At 45.0% G+C, this 12,596-nt stretch overlaps 1 protein-coding gene across 7 annotated transcripts in view; it reads right to left on the minus strand.

The window, feature by feature from the left end:
- The window catches only part of myt1lb (myelin transcription factor 1-like, b), a 109,267-nt gene that overhangs the window by 23,983 nt on the left and 72,688 nt on the right, over positions 1 to 12,596 (minus strand). For all 7 annotated transcript variants that reach the window (XM_063496814.1, XM_063496818.1, XM_063496819.1 and 4 more), the window contains 3 exons: positions 10,205 to 11,392; positions 4,033 to 4,167; positions 1,307 to 1,397 (listed from right to left, as the gene is read on the minus strand). In XM_063496814.1, coding sequence (XP_063352884.1) covers positions 1,307 to 1,397; positions 4,033 to 4,167; positions 10,205 to 11,392 — 1,414 coding nt within the window. The remainder of the gene's footprint in view (positions 1 to 1,306; positions 1,398 to 4,032; positions 4,168 to 10,204; positions 11,393 to 12,596) is intronic.

A 12,596-nucleotide genomic window follows, 5' to 3' on the forward strand; every position in this document is an offset into this window, starting at 1 on the left:
AGTCCCACAGTAAAAAAAAAAAATCATGAAAAGGTCCAACAGTAAAATAACCTGAAATAAGTCCCACAGTAAAATAACTGAAATAAGTCCCACAGTTAAATAACCGAAATAAGTCCCACAGTTAAATAACCAAAATAAGTCCCACAGTAAAATAACTGAAATAAGTCCCACAGTAAAATAACCGAAATAAGTCCCAAAGTAAAATAACTGAAATAAGTCTCAAAGTAAAATAACTGAATTAAGTCCCACAGTAAAATAACCGAAATAAGTCCCAAAGTAAAATAACTGAAATAAGTCCCAAAGTAAAATAACTGAAATAAGTCCCACAGTAAAATAACCGAAATAAGTCCCACAGTAAAATAACTGAAATAAGTCCCACAGTAAAATAACTGAAATAAGTCCCACAGTAAAATAACTGAAATAAGTCTCAAAGTAAAATAACTGAATTAAGTCCCACAGTAAAATAACCAAAATAAGTCCCACAGTAAAATAGTCGAAATAAGTCCCACAGCAAAATAACCGAAATAAATCCCAAAGTAAAATAACTGAAATAAGTCCCAAAGTAAAATAACTGAAATAAGTCCCACAGTAAAATCACCGAAATAAGTCCCACAGTAAAATCACCGAAATAAGTCCCAAAGTAAAATAACTGAAATAAGTCCCACAGTAAAATAACTGAAATAAGTCCCAAAGTAAAATAACTGAAATAAGTCCCACAGTAAAATAACCCAAATAAGTCCCAAAGTAAAATAACCAAAATAAGTCCCACAGTAAAATAACTGAAATAAGTCCCACAGTAAAATAACCCAAATAAGTCCCAAAGTAAAATAACCAAAATAAGTCCCACAGTAAAATAACTGAAATAAGTCCCACAGTAAAATCACCGAAATAAGTCCCACAGTAAAATCACCGAAATAAGTCCCAAAGTAAAATAACTGAAATAAGTCCCACAGTAAAATAACTGAAATAAGTCCAACAGTAAAATAACCAAAATAAGTCCCACAGTAAAATAACTGAAATAAGTCCCACAGTAAAATCACCGAAATAAGTCCCACAGTAAAATCACCGAAATAAGTCCCAAAGTAAAATAACTGAAATAAGTCTCAAAGTAAAATAACTGAATTAAGTCCCACAGTCAAATAACCGAAATAAGTCCCAAAGTAAAATGAGAGAAATAAGTCCCAGAGTAAAAAAAACAAAACAAAAACGAAATACGTCCCATAGTAAAAAAACATGAATTAAGTCCAACAGTAACATAACCGAAATAAGGAGGGGTGCAGGCGCTGGGTCCGGGCTGAGCTCTTACCTTCGGTGGGAGTTTCTGTTGCTATTGACATGGCCGCGTCCCGTGCAGCCAGGCGTAGGACACTTAAGAACATTCTCATACATTGCCACAACTTCGCACAGACAGGAGATAGGAGTGAAAGACAGGGAAGGTTAGGAGCCCCTTACAATCAGCCATGAGCTCTATTAGAGTGTGAGGAGCTTGGCATTATAAACATCATTAAGAAATGAGCCTGAGTGAACCCAAATGACCTCTTCTTCATTTTAATGAACACTAGTTTGAAAGGGCAGGCGAGGTTTCCCACCATATTGCTTCCACTTATCCAGCTCTTTCAAATTAGTATTCATGGAACGGGGCAGTCATGAATAAAAAGATGTCATTTGAGTTTAGCAGGACAAAGCCAGCAAGAAATGGAGGGAAATTTCTGGACATGCAAAGAGCAGAGCGACCAACAGCCAGCAATCATGCACAACAACACATGCCGCCTTAAAATCAATGAAGAAGCAGACAGAGGGGCGCAGCGCCGTGATGGAGTGCGCTCTGTTATCACGTGCTCGTCGTTAGAGTAAGAGTGCAGTCTTCAATACCGTTTACCATTAAAACAGTCCATAACTGCCTCGCATCCCCTCGGCAACCGGCCAATTAGATTAATGATCTATGGATGTCCGAGAGGAGCGCCAGAGCACCGCGGGCGGAGGCGCGAGGAAGGGGTCGGCATGACACCGCTGACGTGCGGGGCCAAACCCCATCGGCACCAGCTTCATCATTATCACCCCCTTAAACTTTAACCCCTCATCATCCTCCTTCCCTTACATACTAATTGGTGTTGGGTGCAGGTAATTGGACAAAGCCCGCCGCCTCAGCTCGCCAAAAGCCAATACATTATGCATTTCCCGGGTTTTTCCTGCCCTCTGCGAGGACACGCGCACAATGCCGAGGAATTAAAGGCAGAATCGGTGAGCGCAGATATTAACCGCAGCAGGATGTGGCTGCGCTAGCGTCACGTGCACCAAAGGTAAATCACTTTAAAGACCAAAACAACGACTCCCTGATGAAATATTTTAATATTCCACAAGAACGGAGCTACAATGGGCAAGCAGGAACGGGAATTAATGAATTTGAGATCTAATTTAATCGTCATTTTTCACAAGGAAAGGAAGAGTGTGGCTGCACTGTGTGATTTCCCAATTAAATGAAGCCACTGCATTAATAATACATCGTCCATTCAGTACAGCAAATGTGTTAACAGGGGGGAGAGGCTCGCCCGCCGCTGAATCCGCCCTGCAGGCAGTCACATGTGTGGCATGTATTTGTCTTTACAGGAGTCTCTGTGCACGGCCACTTATACGTCAGCCATAACATGGCCGATAACACTGAAAGCTCCTGATAACGCCTCTCTGCACAGCAACGGTCCTGATGGGATGACATCTGTTTGCTCAGGTGCACGGGCAAACAGGTAGCACGCCCTAACGCCCTAAAGCTTGTTTCACACCCGTACTGGGTATATTTGTAACCAGCACACCAAAATCAGGCTTCTCCAACATTCTGGACAGCAGGTGCTGCGCAAAAAGACACTGAGCTCGAGCCCCGAGCAGTTTGTTGCATCCTGTTTCATTTCAGGATTGATGGAAACTTAAATACAATCTCATGGTTTTGTCTGGAAGCAGGTGAAAGCACTCATGAGCGCCACCTGCTGCACTCCTGGCTGATGCGCGGCCAGTTTCGGTACAAAAACAGGAAGTGGGACAGCTCCCCGAACGCCTGAATCATCCGTGGTATCGTCTTCTCCAAAAGTTAGCCGGACACAGTGAGAAAGAAGGAGGAGGAGGAACACGGATATCATATCCCCAAATCTCCAGTGACAATCAATTCAAGACCTTTCCAAATTCCATTTTGGGGCTCTTGATCTCGCTCAAGGTCAGCTGCCCTGAGCGACTTCACATTTCTGGGAGATGATTACATCTCAGGTTGGAGACCTTGTGCGGGCGGCACTCCATGGAACAAGAGACATCTGTGACACTGTGCTGGTCTTTACAAGCCTGCCTTTAATGGTAACTAATTTCTCCTCTTTTATTTTGATTGCAGTCCGGGTCACAGCGGATCATAACTTGATTTTCACGCTGCGTTTAATGAAACGTGTAAAGGGGGCTTTTATTGAGAAGTTTGCACAAGGTGAATGAGACTAAATAGCCGGGGTGAGTTCTCCAAAGGGAAACGTCACTATTCATTCAAGGCTAATGTTTATTGCCACTTCACTTGATCTGTGGCTCGGAGATATGACACTGCCTTTCTATCCAGTGGAACTTAATTGAGCAAGGAATACAAATAAATGAAGAGGGTTTGTGGCGTGGACGGCTGCAGCACGCACCAAGGTCTGTGAGCTTTTCAGACTTTAGACAAAACTGAAGGACTCGATTAAAAATTAAAAAGGTACACAAATAAAGGAAAGACCTTTTCTTTCAGCCACATATACACTGATGAAGCATGCAACCCACATCTCGATCGCTGTCAGTCAATGCAGCTGACTCCAGTCGCTGCATTGCGGCTATTAGTGCATTATCACAGCCTCATTTCCACCTCATCACCACGGCACATTAGGCAGGCAATCGGCAAGCAAACCCACGGCCCCGTGCAAAAGGTCACAAAAGAAGTGCTGCCGTGACCCGTGTAATCCCCGAGGCATCAGACACTCACAGCACCGCACGCACGAGCATGCCTGAGCAACAACATTGCTGCTGAACGCTTACTTTCAGGTGGCACCCGGTCTTTGTGCGGGCAGCCCGAAAGGCTCCGGTGGTGTGGGTACAGGCCCGTCACGTGACCCGTGCCGTCGCAGCCAGGTGTCGGACACCGACTCTCCTTCTTGTCCACACGTGAAGCGTCTGTGAGGGGAAAGATTTGGAGGTCATTAGCACCCAGGTGGCAGCTGACTGTACGTTACAACTCCTCTCTGGACTCCAGCAGGGCTGCTTTGCATGATTCACGCTTCAAAATAATCCCCCTGTGGTTCATCCTCTGTTTGAAACAAGCTCTTTTAGCTCCTCCCTCTTTAACATGGCTTTCTTCTGATTGGCTGCCCCTATAAAGGGCAGATGGGTGGGGCTTCTATCAAAACTTTGTGACCTCATATTGAGCCAAGAATAGAAAAAAACTGTGATTGACTGACTGTTTACATCAGTCGGCAGCTTGAGTTTACTGCACAGGCTCTGAGCTTATTATTAGAAACTTTGGTTATATTTAATATGAACACCCAGCGCTGGAACACGTCATATATGATAGAGTATAACAGCGATGGTATTTAGATTCTACATGTGTCGGCCTGCCCCGTCTCCTGCCATTGATGAAACCTCTACTGAGGACATCACTGTTCACTGCATCCATGAAAACTGTGACATTAAATTAACAGCAAAGAAACGAATAAAAGTATTCTGAGATGAAGAGCAGCTTCTGCCTCATGCTGAGATTTAGTAACGTTAACGGTACTTTTACGATTGCACATATTTTTTCTGATGTCATGAAATGATGTCAGAACAACTTCATGCTAACACATCTGTTTTTTGGTTTCACATCGTGTATTCTTCACTAACTTTGGGATAAATGGCACCTTACAGCGGTCACCTTTACCCATCGGCCAGCTGTCTGACCCTGATGGTTGAACGAGTGATTATGAAATCTTAAAATCCAAAGTAAAGGACTATTTATATGGAGTCGCACGACATCACGTTCACTGTGTTTCAGACATTCTGTGTAAGCTAACCACAGACAGTTCAGTCCTTCAAATGTTTCAGGGTAAATATCTGTGAGTATGGACTCTCAGGTTAACGCAGACGGATGGAGGCTGAAATTTTGGATGTGTGATCTCTGACCGACCATAGAAACACAGTTTTACAGGTCAGCAACAGAAATTTTGTTTGCAGGCTCTTATATACGAGGCTCATATCAGCTGAATGCTTTCACACATATTATAGGTTGTGGTCAGATGAAGTATGACAGCATGCACCAAATCCAAACGAACTTTTTCTGAAAGGAAAAGTTTCTGTTCATCAAACATCTGTGATGTTGTTCTCCCTCTCCCCTTTTGGGAGAGAACCTTTGGGCTTTGGTGCAGGGATGTAGAGACGGCCATGGACCAGGACCACTAACATTTATTTATCACAAGTTTTCTGTGAATATTCGCCACAATTATGTAAACATGAATGAATGAATTTGAAGCTCCATTTTATATGTATGAATATTCATTTATAACGATAAAGTGAAACTGACAGACACTTTCTGAATTTCCAGGCTGTGTTTGTATGAAGAAGCAGAGATTCTGATCGAGTTTGTTTACTGTTTGTTTAAATCTGAAGGAATTGTGAAATATTAGAACTTTTACATGTTTGACCTTCAACAGAAAGAACTTAGGCTCCTTTAAAGCCGCATCATGCTTTTCTTCATTAAAACCAGCTCACAGCTGCACGTGACAGTTTGCTGGGTGCACGCACATGTCCTCAAACACACACAGCGGAGGAGATTGTGTTTCCCTTTCCAAAACCTGGATCTCTTGTTTCCTTCAAACTCAGAGCAGATATGGTTACCACCAAAAAGCAGCGATGCCAAGTTGTGCCAACTGGCATTGTTTCTGGAAATGCAACCATCCAGCTTTAAAATCCTCTGACCCCCGTGTGCAAAGTCAAGCTGAGGGGCAGTAAATATGCGATATTCGAAAGTGAAAACAGGTTTGTGCATTTTCATGGCAGAGTTTCGGAGCCGTGTCAGATTGCAGAATGAATTTGGAGTCATTGGATTGACAGAAACCTTTATCAGGAGCGTGTTTTAGAAGACTAGGCAGTGGAGGGGTAATTATCTCACAGCACAGAAAGACAGACCACTGATTAAAGTTTCAAAGGCCCGTGTAACTCAGAAGCTCCGACTAAAACACGGAGTGATGAACCAAAATAAAGCCCTGAGATGCAGAGTAAGAGAAGGTTGGGGTTCTGTATATGAGTGGGGGAGGACTGCTACAGTTTGTTGTGGGGAGGAGAGAGCCGAGCGTGAAGGTGAGCTTTCGATTCATTGGTCAGTCTACATTCCTATCCTCACCCATCACCAGCAGATGTGGGTAACGACCGGAAGAATAAAATAAAGGATACAATATATAGAAATGAGCTTTGACTGAAAAGTGTCAGGCCTCAGCCTCAAATGGAGACCAGGACTCGGAGTTATGGCTGTAAAAGAATATTTTATACACAGTTATATAATTTGGGGGGCGGATGTGGTTCAAGAGGTAGAAAAGGCCTTCCAGTAATCGGAAGGTCGACTGATTCATCTCGATCCTGACACCAAAGTGTCCAGATACAGAACCCCAAATTGCCTCCGATGCATCCATGTGGCTTGCAGCGTCAAAGCACTTTGAGTGCTCACTGAGAGCAGAAAAACTCTATATAAATACCAGTCCATTTACCATTCACCATAAAATATAGACATCTGATTGTGAAAATTGTGGGAAAATAGCAGTGCTACCAGCAGCTGTCTGTCTCCTGAGAGGCCTCGAATGCATGTTGGGTTGACTCCAGAAAAGAGGTTAGACCCGGAGCTGCTGGGGGTTAACGGAGCAAACTGTGTGGCAAAGTCGGAACGACTGTCTGGTGCAGCTGTGAGATTCAGAAATAATGCTGCTGGTGCAGAGAGTGCAGCGAACGGGCTCCTGTAAGTGGATGGAGATCAGTTGAACCACTGAAGGTAAATACTCCTGAGTCTGAACATTTACCTGGCTGACTAACTCTTCCAGGCTGCAACAGTAGGTAATAACACACATTAGCAAGCTCAGTGGTTGAAGTTGAAGTCTAAAAACATCTTTAGAAACCTGAATTCCCTGAACTTTTGCTCTTCTCATGATTTATTTTATGCCTGTAATAACTGGAGGCCCATTGTGTCTTATGAGGTGAGGTTTCCAACCAGTAGAAAATCCTGAGACAGGAGCTAGACCCCAGGAACTAGATATGGATGGATGGAAGGGATGGTTGGATGGATGGATGGATGAATGGATGGATGGAAGGGATGAAGGGATGGGTGGATGTGTGGATGGATGGATGGGGGAGACAGGGAGGGATTAAAGTAAGGGAGGGATGGATGGATGTGTGGATGGATGGAGGGAGGGAGGGAGGGAGGGATGGCTAAAAAGGATGGGTGCCTGGTTGGATGGATGGATGAAAGGAAGGGATGGATGGATGGATGGAGGGAGGGAGGGAGGGAGGGAGGGCTAAAAAGGATGGGTGCCTGGTTGGATGGATGGATGAAAGGAAGGGATGGATGGATGGATGGAGGGAGGGAGGGAGGGAGGGAGGGATGGCTAAAAAGGATGGGTGCCTGGTTGGATGGATGGATGAAAGGAAGGGATGGATGGATGGATGGGTGGATGTGTGGATGGATGGATGGATGGATGGATGTGTGGATGGATGGATGGATGTGTGGATGGATGGATGGATGGATGTGTGGATGTGTGGATGGATGGATGGATGGATGGATGGATGTGTGGATGGATGGATGGATGGATGTGTGGATGGATGGATGGATGTGTGGATGGATGGATGGATGGATGTGTGGATGGATGGATGGATGTGTGGATGGATGGATGGATGGATGTGTGGATGGATGTGTGGATGGATGGATGGATGGATGAATGTGTGGATGGATGTGTGGATGGATGGATGGATGTGTGGATGGATGTGTGGATGGATGGATGGATGAATGTGTGGATGGATGTGTGGATGGATGGATGGATGGATGGATGGATGAATGTGTGGATGGATGTGTGGGTGGATGGATGGATGGATGGATGAATGTGTGGATGGATGTGTGGATGGATGGATGGATGGATGGATGGATGAATGTGTGGATGGATGTGTGGATGGATGTGTGGATGAAGCAAAGTGGAAGGAGTTCATAAAAGACAAAATGAAGAGGGGACATGAAGGCACACCTACTCATTCATTTACTAATAAGTCACCAAACCAAATCTCGTCTCTCATTCATCAGAACAAAACTCCTCGTTATCCTCGGTGGCCGTCGTCCATCTATGTCACATTACAGGGGCCCATGAATACGGCACATACTGCTGCGTCATGTCTGGCTCTGGTCTCTGGCACCAGGGTAATATCACGTTGATAACGCGGCCTGCGTGTACACCGAGGCTTCTTTTTAATGGCTTCTTATTACATTGGCTGTTAATGTTTGTATGTTGGAAATAATTCCCCACTTCCATACGCATGACCGCACGTGTACACAGACATGATGCTCGTGCCTGCCACACTCCTCTTGCAGGGAGTGGAGGCAGCCAAGTGGAAGGCATATTAGAAAGCAGTGGATATTGATTGTGGCTGGGGACGGTCTGCGCTTTGCATAGCAAATGGCCCCCATTACCATACCATCTCTGGATAATTAATGTGCAGTCAGTAGGCCCGTCGTTCGTTATCGGTCATTCTGATACTGTTCAATTTTCATCTCAACCTCATGCTTCTCTCTTCCCCGTCCCGCCCTCTTCCTCGCCATGCTCTACTTTATAAATCACGCACAAGAACCCTGGTCAACGAGTGTCTGCTACTATCTCGCCTGAGGGAAGATGCTATCGTGACGCAGCCGTCTTGCGTCCTCTCATTATTCCAACATTAGCCAGACACAGAGGCCACAGAAGGCCCTTGAAATTAGCATTTGTGTGGCATTTAAGTTGCAATACAAACCTGCTGTGAGATGTGTGGCATTTAAGGTGTGATACCATCCTGCTGTGAATTAGCATGCTCTTATTTGTTGCTCTTATCTGATATCTTCCTTATGGGAGGGAGCAATTTAACCTTGTTAGGCCCGTATATTGTTGTTGTAAAGGATAAGATAAGAAGAATAATTAAGAGTTAAACAAAGGAATTTGCAATCAGACCGCTGCGTGAATGCCAATGTAATTTTTCTGTGACTTTACTTTGTGCGCAGTACACAGCATAACAATTAGAACCGAGGGTGTTCTGCAGTGTTTGTACTGCAGGATTAGCTTGATATTTGTCGGTATCAATCTGAATGGTAGCTCATAGCTACTCTCAACAAATTTAAAGAGTTCCCTGCAGAATGAATCCTTTCTGCAGCCAGAAGGCCTCTATTTTGTGGTTTCTCCTCCCAAGTGTTTGCACAGGTTTAAAAATAGGCAGCTTTACCCCAAGCTGCATCACAGGGATGAGATTTTCGGTCCTAACAGGCCGTGCAGATTGCCATTACTTATGCCTGACAAGCCTACCCTCTGATGTTTCCATGCTGGCCTATTTTAACAACATAAGCTGCTGCTGCCGCTCCCGCTGCTACCGAGATGCGAATTTCCAAATTGGCTGAAAAAGCTTGTCCTGGGGTTACAGCGAGGTTCCCAGAATGCATGTGGGCTGCCTGGTCTCCAGCACAGGATAGATAAAATACAGAGTTGTCAGGAAAACATTTTACCTGAGCTTGTTAAGGTCTTAACATCCGCCACGTCACCGGGGACTGGTCCAGGGTTAGGGTTCAGGTTGGGTTTTATTTTAGCCACATGCTAAAATTTCTGAAAATTTCTGAAACTAAAGATGTTCCATTAAGATGTTCCAATCTGGCAAAAAATTGCACAAAGCCCAATGCTAATCCTAACCTTGGTTGGGTTCCCGATGACCTGGTGGAACGTGCTGCGATCCGCACATTTCCATGATACTTTTTGTTTACCAAGCTGGTCGAGCTGATTAACTGTCCTAATTCTCTAAAATGAGCTACACTGTGAAACTGTGGAGGAGCTTACCGATCGAACAGGTGCAGCTCATACTGAAAACTGTTCAAACACTCGGATTTCTTTTACAAAATGAGAAACCACACTGAACCAGCTTAAATGCTGCTGTTGTCGTATGGTGTGCGTCCGTGTTTGAGAGAACGGCTCACCTTTATGGTAGAAAGGCTTCTTCATACCATCGGGAAGCCGGGCTTTACGCTCAACGCCGTAGCCGTGCCGCGGGCCGTGATCTTCATGGCCATACCTCACCCCGTCTCTTCTGGCAGCCTCAGCAGCCATTTTATCCCTCATTGCCTTGGCGCGTTCGGACTCTAGTGCAATAGCCTTCTCTAGCAGGGACAGATTCCCCTTTGTCATGTCAAACACTTCTTCTGATCGGTCCGAGGTCACAGAGGCCGTGTCCTCATCGAAGTCCCGGTGGTGAGCGTGGTACCGGTTGTCGTGTGCACAACTGGAGAAGGCCTTGGAGCGTGGGCTCAGCTGCTCCTCGAGCTTCATGAGATTGTCCATGTCGGAATAGTTCCTATCGAGCGTTCGCCTGTCGTCCTGGCTGTTGTGGAAGTCCCCGTAGCCGTGATGCTGGGGCTGTTGATTGGGATCCTCGCATGAGAAGTGATTTTGCTGGGACGGTGCGTTTCGGTCGATGGACTTTGTTTCGCTGAGTTTCCGAGCGAGGTCGAAGCACTGGTTCCGTAGACACTCCAGACTGCTCAAACACACCTCTTCATCGCTGTTTTCTATTTGTCCATTACTGGTGGTCTTAACTTGTCCATTACCACCATTGTGCGCATTTACCCCATTGTTCGTGCAGTCAACCGCATCCCCGTTGTCGGCCGTGCCGTCCTCGAACTCCTGTCCGTCCAAGTTGTCGGACAGCACGGCGCCGTGACCCTGTGCCAGCAGTTTGAGGGAGTCCACCGTTTCCCGAACCACGTCGCTGTCAACATCCAAACTCAGATCGCCCCTCTGAGTTTCATCCCCTTCCCCTTCTTCTTCTTCCTCCTCTTCCTCCTCCTCTTCTTCTTCCTCCTCCTCTTCCTCTTCATCCTCCTCCTCCTCTTCCTCCTCCTCTTCCTCCTCTTCCTCCTCCTCTTCATCCTCAGCACTGTTAGAGGAGTTGCTGTTCATCTCAGACTCCGTCATGGCACGGTTGGCAGCATCTTCTGCGATCTTGCCCAGGTTCAGGAGCGACTTGGCCACAAGTTCGTCGTAGTTTTCGTACTCATCGTTGTTGTTGTCGTCTTTCTCCGCCGTCGGGCCGGATTTGGAATTGCTGCTGCCTCCGCCTCCACCGCCATTGCCCTCGGCCCTCTCACCGCTGCTCATCTGATCGTCCTCTGTTGGAAAGAAAGAACAAGCGTCTTGTAATTTCATTTCCGTCATTCTATTTTACTGCTAAATCAGATTTCTGGGCTTGGTCCATCTAAATTGGATAAGGAACTCTTTGCTTCCCCTAATAATTTACTTTGAGAGTCTTAACAGCAGCTTGTGTTCTGAATTGTGAATCAGCACAGGAAGTTAAATGCAGTGGCTTGGGAAAATTCCAGAGAAAGATGCTCTGCTAAATGAGACTCTATCAAACAAGTTCTACGTTCCCCCTTTCCCTACCTCTCTTAATTTACAGGTCCTCTGATTATCCTTTAACACCCACCACATCACATCACATCACATCAATGATTCCCTGGTGAAAGTTAGCCCTTCACAGGTGGGAAAGACTTTTTTTTAAAATATGTATCTGTTATAATGATTATTTTCTTTGTTATTTGGCTCAAAAATGACATATACCAACCTACCAACCTTTTCCCATACAGGGTTACGGTTGGCGGCTTGGGCGTTGCCATCAGTGACGACTTAGACCTCAGAGTATTAACAGGGTGATGATATTCCTGGCTTGGGAAAATTCCAGAGAAAGATGCTCTGCTAAATGAGACTCTATCAAACAAGTTCTATGTTCCCCCTTTCCCTACCTCTCTTAATTTACAGGTCCTCTGATTATCCTTTAACACCCACCACATCACCAGTGAGCTGCTTAGGGTTAAGATTAGGTTTTCATCTATGCCTTTATCTGTTTTTTTCATCTGTTAGCCCAACTGGAAACCTTATTAGAAGAACTGCGAGAACACAGTGAAGACACCTTGTTTCAAAGGTGGCGTTGGCTACTTTTTCAAACTATACTTACTTAGCATTAACTTAGCCGTCCAACTGTCACTCCAAATGATTCCCTGGTGAAAGTTAGCCCTTCACAGGTGGGAAAGACTTTTTTTAAAAATATGTATCTGTTATAATGATTATTTTCTTTGTTATTTGGCTCAAAAATGACATATACCAACCTACCAACCTTTTCCCATACAGGGTTACGGTTGGCGGCTTGGGCGTTGCCATCAGTGACGACTTAGACCTCAGAGTATTAACAGGGTGATGATATTCCTCGATAATTCTTTAAGTAGTCAGTCTGTAGTGTGAAAACCGAAAGCAAAACTGAAATCATTGCATTACTGTGAACATTTCTCACAGGAAAGTCTAAAATCTAAGAGATAAAAT

Source organism: Pelmatolapia mariae, linkage group LG16_19 (genome assembly GCF_036321145.2).
Source record: "Pelmatolapia mariae isolate MD_Pm_ZW linkage group LG16_19, Pm_UMD_F_2, whole genome shotgun sequence".
NCBI classification, from domain to species: domain Eukaryota; kingdom Metazoa; phylum Chordata; class Actinopteri; order Cichliformes; family Cichlidae; genus Pelmatolapia; species Pelmatolapia mariae.